At 52.9% G+C, this 13,905-nt stretch overlaps 1 protein-coding gene across 1 annotated transcript in view; it reads right to left on the reverse strand.

Moving 5' to 3' along the window:
- Positions 1-13,905, reverse strand: part of EXOC6B (exocyst complex component 6B) — a 327,565-nt gene that overhangs the window by 132,850 nt on the left and 180,810 nt on the right. Inside the window, exon 15 of the mRNA XM_060247225.1 lies at positions 13,545-13,654. Coding sequence (XP_060103208.1) covers positions 13,545-13,654 — 110 coding nt within the window. The remainder of the gene's footprint in view (positions 1-13,544; positions 13,655-13,905) is intronic.

Here is a 13,905-nt window from a genome sequence, read left to right on the forward strand (position 1 = left end):
GGAGATGACCAGCTGGTTTATGTGCGAGGGAAGGACACTCCCAAGGCTGCCTGGGACGCGTTGAGTGCGGTGCATGTTAGCACCACTGCTGGTTCCCTCATGGCCTTGACAAGGAGGATGTTCCGCACCGTTATGCCGGCTGGAGGGTGTGTGAAAGATCACATCAAACGGCTAACGGACTGTTTCGTTGAGCTGGAGGCAAGAGGCAAGACTGTAGCTCCAGACGACAGAGTGTACATTTTGCTGTCGTCGTTGCCACCTGAGTACACTCCCCTGATAACTTCTCTGGAGACGGTGGACGTAGCGACCCTGACCATGGAATACGTCTGTGCCCACCTGCTTGACTTCCAAGAGAGAATTGCGGCCGTGAGCTGTCCGGGGGTGTCGGCCGGGCAGCGTGCTGTTATCGGTGTGTCCGGGAAGACAGCCAAGAACGAGCCAGCTTTTGCTGCTGGCAGGCGTCCGAAGGTGGAGGAAGTGGAGCCGACTGCGTTTGCAGTCCGTCGCTGCTATGGATGCGGGTCGTCGCAGCACCTGCTCCGAGCTTGCCCTGAGAGGGAGAAGAGGCGGGGGCGTGTGCGGCGAGAGCGGAGGACCGCCAGCCCGTGTGAGGAAGCAACCCGGCTGGTCACGTCTGCAGTAGAGAGCACAGGGTCTGCTTGGATTTTAGACTCCGGGGCAACGAGCCATCTCTGCTGCGAGAAGGAGTTGTTGAAAAACATTGACAGTCCTGAGCATAAGTATGTGAGATTGGCTGATGGGACCACTGCCAATTCTGTTTGCTCAGGCAATGTGGAATTTCCTGCACTGAAATGTATGTTGCAAAATGTGTTGTATGTACCCTCACTGCAGTCTAACCTGTTGAGTGTTAGCACACTGTTTGACCAGGGATACCAGGTGAGATTTGAGAAAACCTGCTGCAAAATCCTGGGAGGTGGGGGAAAGTTGCTTGTGACAGGAAAGAGGGAAGGTAAACTGTATGTGGTCCAGAGTGATTGTGCCCAGGTGGCTCAGGTGTCGAATGAGCCTGTGCACAATAATTGTATACATTTGCTCCATAGGAGACTTGGGCACTGCGGATTTAGGGCGTTAAAGAAAACCCTGGAGCTTGTGCCTAGTTTGAAAGTAAATCCTTGCAAATGTTACTTGGATTGCCAGGTCTGCAAGAAGACCAAAAGCAAGGCGTGTGCTGTTGCTAAAGAAAGCTCAAGGGAAAGCACACGAGCCCTGGAACTAGTCCATTCAGACGTTATTGGCCCATTGCCAAAGAGTCTGTCGGGGAGGAGATACTGCTTGGTGGCCACCGACGACCACACGAGGTACGCGTGGGTTTTCACCATGGTGCATAAGTCTGAGGTGTATAAGACATTCACCAAGTGGGTCAAAGCAGTGGAGAGACAATTAGGGGTTAATCTCCTAGCTGTACAAACCGACAGAGGGGGGGAATTCTTATCTAACCAGATGAAACGTTGGCTGGAGAACAAGGGCATTGCCCACCGTCTGACGAACCCGGCAACGCCCCGAGAAAATGGGCATGGGGCTGTATTGCAGAATGTGATGTATTGCATGTTAGAGGATGCACAACTGCCAATGACCTATTGGGCAGAAACCATACATGCAGCTGTTTCTTTGCAAAATAGGGTTTGGTGTAATACTGTGAAAAATGTGCCTTACAGGTTACTGTTGAACAAGACCCCAGATTTGAGTTCTTTAAAAGTCTTTGGGTCACGGGCTCGGGTTGGCATCCACTCCACGAGTAGCGGGGAGGGGGATGTCCGGGCAGAGAGCCTAATTTTTCTGGGCTACAAGCCAAGGGCCAGGTGTTATCGTTTCTGCAATAGCAAAAGCAAGATAACACTTAGTAAGAGTGCCCAGTTCAATGAAGAAAGCAGCTGGCCAAGGTTGCACTCCTTGCAGAAACAATTTGTCCTGCTGCCAAGTAGCGATAACGATGTTGGAGCGCAGCCCAGAACTCCAGCCCAGGAGGTGGCACCCAGTGGGGCTGGAGAAGGTGAGCCGAATGCTGGCACAGAGCCTGACGAGCAGAGTCAGGAGGCAGAGCCTCAAATGCAGGAACTGGAGGTAAAGTGTGAGAGTCAGGAGGTTCAACACCCAATTACAGGGGCAGAGCAACCAGCCCAGGAGGTGGGAACAGAGCAACCCGAAGAAGACAAAGCTGGTCCAAGCACAGGGCCACGGGTGTCTGCCAGGTCCACCAAAGGCCAACGTCCCGCTAGGTACAAGTGTCCCTATGTCACTCTGACTGCCAATCCAGACCCACCCGGATTTGAGGAAATGTTAAAAGAAAAGGCTAAGAAATGGAAAGCCTGGGTGGCAGAGTGCGAGGCAAGGGAGAAGGAGGCTGAAGCCAAGCGTCTGAAAGAGCTGGCTGAACAGGAACACGATGATGTGTTTTACAATCATGATGAGTTCCTGAACGAATTCCGGAAAGGGTTCCGAGCTACGTAAATATGAACTGTAATGTTGCTGGTGGACATGTATGTAAACTGTGTAAAGTGTTTTGGTGCACTGGGTTTAAATAGATTAGGAGGTGTGTTGGAGCAAGAATCTACATAAACCCAGTCTGACAGCTACAGTATGACAGCTGGTGATCTAGCTGCCAGGCTAGGTCACAGTGACCTGATCAGCAGACCGGCTTGAGCCGGCAGAAGCCAAGTGATGCAATCTGCTGAGTCAGCACGGCCAGGATTGGCTGCTTGGACTATATATGATCTGTGTGTGCATCACACAGGTCTCTCCCTGTGAGATGGTGGTTAGGCGAAGCACTTTGTCCGTGGAGGTGATATTGTATAGACTGCACAAGAGAGCACTTGTTGTGTATATATGTTAATACACCTTTTGGCACTAGTTGCACGTGTCTGCCTGATTTTCTTTCCTGAAGCCCTGTGTCGGGCAAGTCATCTCCCTCACTCTGCTACTCCCGCTCCGACAGAGAGGCAGGAATCCCTCCAGGGCTCCGGCTAATTCAGCCCATGTGACCTTTGGCTCCCGCAGTCTGTTCTGCCCGACAAATGGGGAGATTACAAAGCTGAAGATGACAGGGCCAACGACAGGAAGGCAGGCTGCTGTGAGAGGCAGGCGTGCCCCGCGTTGTCCACCTGGCAAGCGGAGGCTGCAGGCCCCCTTCCTCCACCCACGGGCAGGGACTGCCTTTTGCTGCGAAGATTGGGGGGCATTCTAGGTGCAGGGGAAGGGCCAGGCCTGCCCCCTACAGGACATCTGAGGAACGCAGCAAGAGCGTCGGCAGTCCCAGGCCACACCCCTCATGAGCCTCTGCCTGGCCTGACCTGACCTGGGCCTCTGTCATGCAGAAGCAAACGGCTCTAGTACCTCGAAGGCCAACAATGTTATATTAGGAAAGCTGACGTTCTGTTATTCAGAACGTCAGCTTTCGGAATATAACTTCGTTGGTCTTAAAACTGCTACTTGACGCCAGATTGGTGTAGGGGTGAAGCGCATGGACTCTTATCTGGGAGAACCGGGTTGGATTCCCCACTCCTCCACTTGCAGCTGCTGGAATGGCCTTGGGTCAGCCAGAGCTCCCTTATCTGGGAAAACCGGGTTGGATTCCCCACTCCTCCACTTGCAGCTGCTGGAATGGCCTTGGGTCAGCCAGAGCTCTCTTATCTGGGAGAACTGGGTTTGATTCCCCACTCCTCCACTCGCAGCTGCTGGAATGGCCTTGGGTCAGCCAGAGCTCTCTTATCTGGGAGAACCGGGTTGGATTCCCCACTCCTCCACTCGCAGCTGCTGGAATGGCCTCGGGTCAGCCAGAGCTCTCTTATCTGGGAGAACCGGGTTGGATTCCCCACTCCTCCACTTGCAGCTGCTGGAATGGCCTTGGGTCAGCCAGAGCTCTCTTATCTGGGAGAACTGGGTTTGATTCCCCACTCCTCCACTCGCAGCTGCTGGAATGGCCTTGGGTCAGCCAGAGCTCTCTTATCTGGGAGAACCGGGTTGGTTTCCCCACTCCTCCACTCGCAGCTGCTGGAATGGCCTCGGGTCAGCCAGAGCTCTCTTATCTGGGAGAACCGGGTTGGATTCCCCCACTCCTCCACTTGCACCTGCTGGAATGGCCTTGGGTCAGCCATAGCTCTCCTATCTGGAAGAACCGGGTTGGATTCCCCAATCCTCCACTTGCAGCTGCTGGAATGGCCTTGGGTCAGCCATAGCTCTCCTATCTGGAAGAACCGGGTTGGATTCCCCACTCCTCTACTTGCAGCTGCTGGAATGGCCTTGGGTCAGCCAGAGCTCTCTTATCTGGGAGAACCGGGTTGGATTCCCCACTCCTCCACTTGCACCTGCTGGAATGGCCTTGGGTCAGCCATAGCTCTCCTATCTGGAAGAACCGGGTTGGATTCCCCAATCCTCCACTTGCAGCTGCTGGAATGGCCTTGGGTCAGCCATAGCTCTCCTATCTGGAAGAACCGGGTTGGATTCCCCACTCCTCCACTTGCACCTGCTGGAATGGCCTTGGGTCAGCCATAGCTCTCCTATCTGGAAGAACCGGGTTGGATTCCCCAATCCTCCACTTGCAGCTGCTGGAATGGCCTTGGGTCAGCCATAGCTCTCCTATCTGGAAGAACCGGGTTGGATTCCCCACTCCTCTACTTGCAGCTGCTGGAATGGCCTTGGGTCAGCCAGAGCTCTCTTATCTGGGAGAACCGGGTTGGATTCCCCACTCCTCCACTTGCACCTGCTGGAATGGCCTTGGGTCAGCCATAGCTCTCCTATGTGGAAGAACCGGGTTGGATTCCCCAATCCTCCACTTGCAGCTGCTGGAATGGCCTTGGGTCAGCCATAGCTCTCCTATCTGGAAGAACCGGGTTGGATTCCCCACTCCTCCACTTGCACCTGCTGGAATGGCCTTGGGTCAGCCATAGCTCTCCTATCTGGGAGAACCGGGTTGGATTCCCCACTCCTCCACTTGCACCTGCTGGAATGGCCTTGGGTCAGCCATAGCTCTCCTATCTGGAAGAACCGGGTTGGATTCCCCACTCCTCCACTTGCACCTGCTGGAATGGCCTTGGGTCAGCCATAGCTCTCTTATCTGGGAGAACCGGGCTTGATTCCCCACTCCTCCACTTGCACCTGCTGGAATGGCCTTGGGTCAGCCAGAGCTTCCTTATCTGGGAGAACCGGGCTTGATTCCCCACTCCTCCACTTGAAGCTGCTGGAATGGCCTTGGGACAGCCATAGCTCTCTTATCTGGGAGAACCAGGTTGGATTCCCCACTCCTCCACTTGCACCTGCTGGAATGGCCTAGGGTCAGCCATAGCTCTCTTATCTGGGAGAACCGGGCTTGATTCCCCACTCCTCCACTTGCAGCTGCTGGGTGGCTCAGTGCTAGAGCATGTGCTTGGGAAGCAGAAAGTCCCACGTTCAATCCCTGGAATCTCCAAAAAAGGGTCCAGGCAAATAGGTGTGAAAAAAACCTCAGCTTGAGACCCTGTAGAGCCGCTGCCAGTCTGAGAATACTGACTTTGATGGACCAAGGGTCTGATTCAGTATAAGACAGCTTCATATGTTCAATCCTCCACTTGCACCTGCTGGAATGGCCTTGAGTCAGCCAGAGCTCTCTTATCTGGGAGAACCGGGTTGGATTCCACACTCCTCACTTGCAGCTGCTGGAATGGCCTTGGGTCAGCCAGATCTCTCTTATCTGGGAGAACCGGGTTGGATTCCCCACTCCTCCACTTGCAGCTGCTGGGATGGCCTTGGGTCAGCCAGATCTCTCTTATCTGGGAGAACCGGGTTGGATTCCCCACTCCTCCACCTGCAGCTGCTGGAATGGTCTTGGGTCAGCCAGATCTCTCTTATCTGGGAGAACCGGGTTGGATTCCCCACTCCTCCACTTGCAGCTGCTGGAATGGCCTTGGGTCAGCCAGAGCTCTCTTATCTGGGAGAACCGGGTTGGATTCCCCACCCCTCCACTTGCAGCTGCTGGAATGGCCTTGGGTCAGCCAGAGCTCTCTTATCTGGGAGAACTGGGTTGGATTCCCCACTCCTCCACCTGCACCTGCTGGAATCGTCTTGGGTCAGCCAGAGCTCTCTTATCTGGGAGAACCGGGTTGGATTCCCCACTCCTCCACTTGCAGCTGCTAGAATGGCCTTGGGTCAGCCAGAGCTCTCTTATCTGGGAGAACCGGGTTTGATTCCCCCACTCCTCCAGTTGCAGCTGCTGGAATGGCCTTGGGTCAGCCAGAGCTCTCTTATCTGGGAGAACTGGGTTGGATTCCCCACTCCTCCACCTGCAGCTGCTGGAATCGTCTTGGGTCAGCCAGAGCTCTGGCAGAGGTTGTCCCTGAAAGGGCAGCTGCTGCGAGAGCTTTCTCAGCCCCACCCACCTTACAGGGTGCCTATTGTGGGGGAGATTGTGAGCCACAATAAAGGAGATTGTGAGCCACTCTGAGTCTCTGAGATTTGGAGTGTAGGGCAGGATATGAATCCAATATCTTCTTCTTCTTCTACTTTGTTCTACTGCTTCAGACCCCCATGGCTGCCCACCTGGATCTGGAGGCAGGAAGAGCAGACATCTGAATTTCCCACCCAAGAGCCTGAACTGATGGGGAGAACTGAGGCTGGAGACATGGCTGACAAAAAGGGAACTTCTCTGCCAGTCCAATGGGCCACTAAGTGTTCAAAGACCAGCATTCTGCTCATTCCCCAGAGGCCACAAAGCAGGACAAGGAAGACAAGCACTGTCCCCTCAGGGCAGGAAGTCTGATCTGCCTGGACTTTGAGTGGGAAGCACCAACCAGGCTTTCTTGCCTTGGGGGAAGGGGAGTGCTCCTTCCACACCTTGACAAGGCATTTGCTTGGAATCCTAATTAAGAAAGAACTCCTTCTGTGCTGCTTGCCGCTGCAGGGGCTGGTCTCCCGAGCCCAGAGAGCCACCTGTGACAGTGACGGCTGACGGCCCAAGACCCTTGCACCAGCAGCCGTGACCTTTGCAACGGCTGGGATTGACGGCCTGGCCCCAGTCACTCCGGGGTGCCCTGAACATGACAAGGAGGAGAGAGGCAGACAGACAAGACAGAGAAGTCGCTGCTGGCTTAGCAGGCAAACTTCCTAATAAAAACTGATCCCAGCTGTCAAGTTAAAGGGGAGAGTCAACAGCGGCTTGTGCAGAGCGGAGGCTGCAGGGGCAAGCCCCCTCGCTCCAGCCAAAGCCCAGGAGGAAGAAGAAAGGTGCTCCTTCCTTGGAGGTTTTTAAACAGAGGCTGGATGGCCCTCTGACAGCAATGAAGATCCTGTGCATTTAGGGGGAGGGGTTTGTGAGTTTCCTGCATTGTGCAGGGGATTGGACTAGATGACCTTGGAGATCCCTTCCAACATAAGAGAAGCCCTGTTGCATCAGGCCACTGGTCCATCCAGTCCAACACTCTGTGTCACATAAGAGAAACCCTGTTGGGTCAGGCCAATGGCCCCTCCAGTCCAACACTCTGTGTCACATAAGAACAAAAAAAATTGTTTTTATCAAATTGAAATGTACTGGTTTTTAAGGTTTTAAATGTTTAAGTATCTAATTGTTTTAAACTTAAAACTGTTTAAATTTTATATTTGATTAATTGTTGGAAGCCGCCCTGAGCCACTTGTGGGAAGGGCGGGATATAAATCCCGAATAAATAAATAAAAATAAATAAATAAACATAAGAGAAGCCATGTTGGATCAGGCCAATGGCCCCTCCAGTCCAACACTCTGTGTCACATAAGAACATAAGAGAAGCCCTGTTGGATCAGGCCAATGGCCCCTCCAGTCCAACACTCTGTGTCACACAGGGGCCAAAAATTTTATATACACACACACACTGTAACTAATAGCCACTGATGGACCTCTGCTCCATATTTTTATCCAATCCCCTCTTAAAGCTGGCTATGCTTGTAGCCACCATCACCTCCTGTGGCAGTGAATTCCATGTGTTAATCACCCTTTGGATGAAAAAGTACTTCCTTTTATCCATTTTAACCTGTCTGCTCAGTAATTTCATAGAATGCCGATGAATTCCTGTATTGTGAGAAAGGGAGAAAAGTACCTCTTTCTCTACTTTCTCCATCCCATGCATTATCTTGTAAACCTCTATCATGTCACCCCGCAGTTTCTCCAAGCTAAAGAGCCCCAAGCGTTTTAACCTTTCTTCTTAGGGAAAGTGTTCCAAACCTTTAATCATTCCAGTTGCCCTTTTCGGCACTTTTTCCAATGCTATAATATCCTTTTGAGGTGCGGTGACCAGAACTGCACACAGTACTCCAAATGAGACCGCACCATCGATTTATACAGGGGCATTATGATACTGGCTGATTTGTTTTCAATTCCCTTCCTAATAATTCCCAGCATGGCGTTGGCCTTTTTTATTGCAATCGCACACTGTGTTGACATTTTCAGTGAGTCATCTACCACAACCCCAAGATCTCTCTCTTGGTCAGTCTCGGCCAGTTCACACCCCATCAACTTGTATATGTAGCTGGGATTCTTGGCCCCAATGTGTATTACTTTGCACTTGGCCACATTCCAACTCTAGGATTCTATTAGGAAGAACTTCCTGACCGCTAGAGCGGTTCCTCAGTGGAAGAAGCTTCCTCCTCGGGAGGTGGTGGGCTCTCCTTCCTTGGAGGTTTTGAACAGAGGCTAGATGGCCACCTGACAGCAATGAAGATCCTGTGAATTGAGGGGGAGGGGTTTGTGAGTTTCCTGAATTGTGCAGGGGGTTGGACTCGATGACCCTGGAGGTCCTCTCCAACTCCATGATTCTATGAAGCCCCAAAGTGGCAGTCTGGGGAAGGCCCTTTGCCAGGGCTGCTGCCAGAGGAAATTCAGGGAGGGAAAGGAAGCAACAAGCTGAACAAAGACCCCTGTGGCTTGTGCCTCAGCTCGAATGGCCAGCATGGCTGGGGAAAGGAAGGGGCCCGTCAGAAGAACCCTGAGGAGGAGTCTGTGAGCAGGAGGAAGACCAAACCCACTGACATCTCCCCTGAAAGCCAGATATGAGGCCTGAAATCTCCATTCAAAACACAGCAGCTTGCAGGTGTCCCACCAACCTACTTCCACCTCCCTTTCTCCCCCCCCCCTCCAGTTTGGTGAGCCAGTTTCGTGTAGTGGTTAAGTGCACAGACTCTTATCTGAGAGAGCTGGGTTTGATTCCCCCCACTCCTTCACAGGTAGCTGTTGGAGTGACCTTGGGTCAGTCACAGCTCTCACAGAGCTGTTCCTCTCGACAGCAGTACTGGGAGAGCTCTCTCAGCCCCACTTCCCTCACAGGGTGTCTGTTGTGGGGCGGGGAAGAGAAAGGAGACTGGAAGCCGCATTGAGATTCCTTTGGGTAGTGAAGGGCAGGGTATAAATCTAATCTCTTCTTCTCCTCCTCCTTCAACAACCAGTGCCTCCAGAAGGCTCACCAGCAGCCTATACCTGAGACTTCTCTGTTGCTGCTCCCAGCTGGTGGAATGGCTGCATGAGGATGTCAAGAAGGCTTCTGCATTCGTATCGTTTAACACGAGGGGTCCAAGGGGATTGTTCAGGAGGTGTCCAGAGCCAGGGGACAACCCAGACTTGACTCAGGCTCCACCAGCTGAGATGTGGCCTTTCAGGGGGCTGCACTGCACTTGTGTTAGTGAGGGTTTCTCCAGTTTCCTTAAAAAAATAGGCTTGACCCTTTAATGTAGCCGAGTCAAGTGGAGAAGAAGAAGAAGAGATTGGATTTATACTCCACCCTTCGCTAGCCGAAGGAGCAGCTTACCAATTTCCTTTCCTTTCCCTTCCCCTCCCCACAACAGAGACCCTGTGAGGTGAGTGGGGCTGAGAGAGCTCTGACAGAAACTGCTCTTGAGCAGAACAGCCCTGAAAGAGCTTGTGGCCGACCTAAGGAGGCTGAGGAACGTGGGAGCTCCCGTTCTTTGAACCAAAGCAACTCACTGATCTCAGTGGGGGGAGAGGATCTGGAACTCCCAGATGTGGATGTTGAAAAGAGGTCTCAGGATCTCAGTCTGGGGGTGTCACAAACTACTCTTATAGTAGACAAATTGAAACTTATTTATAAGACGTTGGAGTTCATTACAAGCCATCTTCTTAAGACAAGACCACTGAACCAGGAACACTCATCACAAAGACACAGGAAGCCACTTTATGCAGAAATGGTAGGAAAGGATCTCTCTCTCTCTCGGCTTGGCTTCGCGAACGAAGATTTAAGAAGGGTGCAATAGCCCACGTTTGCTGCAGGCTCGCTGGTGGCTGACAAGACCAATGTGGGACAGGCAGGTCCGGCCACAGCGGCTGCAGGGAAAAGTCTGATTTAGCGTTGGTCCTGTAGCAGTGCGATTCTTCCTCAATCTCCTTTTGTCCTCAAGACCAGCTATGCGTGTGTTCTCAAAGGAAGAGACAGCCTGGTGGATGGTGTGCCTCCATGCTTTGCGATCTGAGGCTAGGTCAGACCACTGGTGATGGTTGATGTGACAGGTGCTAAGGGATTTCTTCAAGGAGTCCTTGTACCTCTTCTTTGGTGCCCCTCTATTTCGATGGCCGGTGGAGAGTTCGCCATACAGGGCAATCTTGGGAAGGCGGTGGTTTTCCATCCTAGAAATATGCCCTGCCCAGCGCAGCTGCGTCTTCAACAGCAGTGCCTCGATGCTGGTAACCTCCGCCCTCTTGAGGACTTCAGTGTTGGTCACAAAGTCACTCCAGTGGATGTTGAGGATGGTGCGAAGGCAGCGCTGATGAAAGCGCTCAAGGAGTCGCAGGTGATGACGGTATAAAACCCACGATTCGGAGCCGTAGATGAGGGTTGTCATCACAACCGCTTTGTAAACATTGATCTTTGTGCCTTTTTTCAGATGCTTGTTGCTCTACACTCTTTTGTGCAGTCGGCCAAAGGCACGGTTTGCCTTTGCCAGCCTGTTGTCAATCTCCTTGTCGATCTTGGCATCTGAGGAGATGATGCACCCCAGGTAGCTGAACTGCTGGACGGTCTTCAGAACTGATTCACCCACAGTGATGCAGGGAGGGTGATAATCTTCCTGGGGTGCAGGCTGGTGGAGAACTTCTGTCTTCTTCAGACTAACTTCTAGGCCAAATAGCTTGGCAGCCTCTGCAAAGCAGGACGTCATATGCTGCAGAGCTGATGCCGAGTGGGGAAAGGATCTGATATCCAGCAAAAGGCCTTTTGTCGTTGTTCAGTCGCACAGTCGAGTCCAACTCTTTGTGACCCCCTGGACAAAGTCACACCAGGCCCTCCTGTCTTCCACCATCCTCCGAAGTCTGCTCAAATTTGTGTTTGTTACATCAGTAACGCTGTCCAGCCGTCTTCTCTTTTGCCGTCCCCTTCTTCTCTTGCCTTCTGTCTTTCCCAGCATCAGGGTCTTCTCCAGCGAGTGCTCCCTTCTCATTGGGTGGCCAAAGGATTTGAGCTTCAGCTTCAGCATCTGACCTTCCAGGGAACAGTCTGGGTTGATTTCCCTTAGGACTGACTGACTGGATCTTCTCGCAGTCCAAGGGACTCTCAAGAGTCTTCTCCAGCACCATAGCTCAAAAGCATCTATTCTTCTGCACTCAGCCTTCCTTATGGTCCAGCTCTCACAGCCATACATGACTACTGGGAATACCATTGCTTTGACTATACAGACTTTTGTTGGCAGGGTGATGCCTCTACTTTTTATTATACTGCCCAGGTTCGCCATAGCTGTCCTCCCAAGGAGCAAACATTTTTTAATGTCATGGCTACAGTCACCATCTGCAGTGATCTTGGATCCCAGAAATGTGAAGTCTGTCACTACTTCCATGTCTTCCTCTTCTATTTGCCAAGGTATAATGGGGCCGGATGCCATGATCTTAGCTTTTTCTGATGTTGAGTTTCAAGCCTGCTTTTGTGCTCTCCTCTTTCACCCTCAACTAGAGGTTCTTTAGGTCCTCCTCACTTTCTGCCATTAGAAAGGCCTTTGCAGAGCAACAATATGAAGAAAAGGCCTTCTTCTTCTCCTTCCCTTTCAACAATCAGAATGAAAGCCACGCCTCTGGGCGCAGTCGCAAAACCTCCATCGCAGGAGTGGCTGCAGGTGGAGGAGCCAGTTTGTTATTCACACCCAGCATGGGGGGGGGGGAGGTGGATACAAGTGCCCAAGAGCAATTCCTCATCCAAGCAGACACCCCACTCTATATCCCGCATGGCAGGCAGAGAACACAACTGCCACGGCAGCAGCACTGCCCCAAAGCCGCTCTGGCCATACGGCCCGGCCTGCAGCTCTGCCACACCTGGTCTCTGGCCTTGGAGCCCTCTCTGTTTCTCGTCCTCAGGAGGGGAATTAGAAAGCAGGGCTGCCCCTTTGCCCTCCAGAGCTCTCCCACCCTTAAGCCCACTCCCCACTAAACACTCTCATGGAACCCTGAAGCTTCCTCACTCTGTCTCCATGTTCTGCTACACAAATCATTACAAACTACATTTGGAAACCAGAAATCCGGAAGACAATTTCTCACTTAGCATGTCTAGTTTCTCTCAGGCTCAGGAGGGGCCCCATACGCTCACATGCCCCAGGCAGCAGCCCAACAGGGCCAGCCCTTGGTTACTCTCCTGCTGAGCAGGCTGTCTGACACCTTCCCTGCTCACGGCACTCTCCCCCCACAGACACACTCTCTCGAACACAGCAGGGGACTCCAGCAACATCCCATGCATCGGACTTGTGGGCTTCTCCATCCCAGACTCCATGGGCTCACCTTCATCCCTCCACAAGATTCACTGCTGTTTAGGCTGCGAAGGTGGCCAGCCATAGGGAACAGGGTTGCCAGCCTCCAGGTGGGACCTGGAGATTCCCCAGAACTACGGCTGGTCTCCAGACCACAGAGAACAGCCCCCCCTGTAGAAAGTGGCTGCTACAGAGGGTGGATTCTCCGGCATCAGACCATGCTGCTGTCCCTGCCTTCCCCATGCCCGGGCTCCACCCCACTCATCTCCAAGAATTCCCTAATATGAAGTTGGCAGCCTTACTAGGAAATGGGCCCTCCCATCCACTTCATTCATGGCTTAAAAAAAAATGGACTAACCGCCCCCCCCCCCCCCCGCAAACCCCTCTCATCACTTGATTGTCTCCTGTGGCGGCAGCTGCAGCAGGGAACCCCCCCCCCCTGTCTCTCTCGTCAGTCAAAGGGAGGATGTCTTTCCACTGCCCAAGAACCAGGCCTCGATTCAGCAGGAGCTCCCAGGAGCCCTGAACAGCTCCTGAACCTTCCTGAGGGTTCCCCCTCTTCCTCCCCACCTACCTCCCTTGTCCACAGAATAGGAGGTGCAGCTGCATAACAATCCCTGGTGAAGGAGAGCGGCAGCCAGTGGGCCCCCAGGGGCTTTGCCACACCCCCAGCAGCCTCACTGACCCAGCGCTCTCCTTTCTTGTGTCGGGTTGCTTTTGGCTGGGGCGGGGGCAGCATATGCTAATGAGTTATGCCGATGAGCTCCACCACCTATTTCTCTACAAAACGACCTCCGCCAAGAACGATACTACACTTTTAGCAGACATGGATACCAGTGTCGTGGTTAACATACCTGAGATGAAGGTCTTCAGAGAACTTTAGGCAAGCGTAGATGAATTCCTTAATCTGGACGTAAACTCTAGGCACAAACTCAGAAAAGGGGAACTTCTTTGGGAATGGTTGCTGCAAAAAGAAGAGTTGGGTGGTCAGAGACAGTTTCCGTGGTCGCGTGGTGTCTCCAGGGGGAGCAGTGAGCTCTTCTGAGGCTGAGGGACTCGGCTGCCTGCTCACGCTCTTGCACGAGGGGGCCTGCTGCAGCCATCTGGGTGTGCAGCAGGGGCCGCTGGGCGTGTGAGTTTCCTGCCTTGTGCAGGGGGATGGACTAGATGACCCGGGAGGTGCCTTCCAACTCTATGATTCTATATTACCCTCTG

This window comes from Heteronotia binoei, chromosome 9 (genome assembly GCF_032191835.1).
Source record: "Heteronotia binoei isolate CCM8104 ecotype False Entrance Well chromosome 9, APGP_CSIRO_Hbin_v1, whole genome shotgun sequence".
Lineage (NCBI taxonomy): Eukaryota > Metazoa > Chordata > Lepidosauria > Squamata > Gekkonidae > Heteronotia > Heteronotia binoei.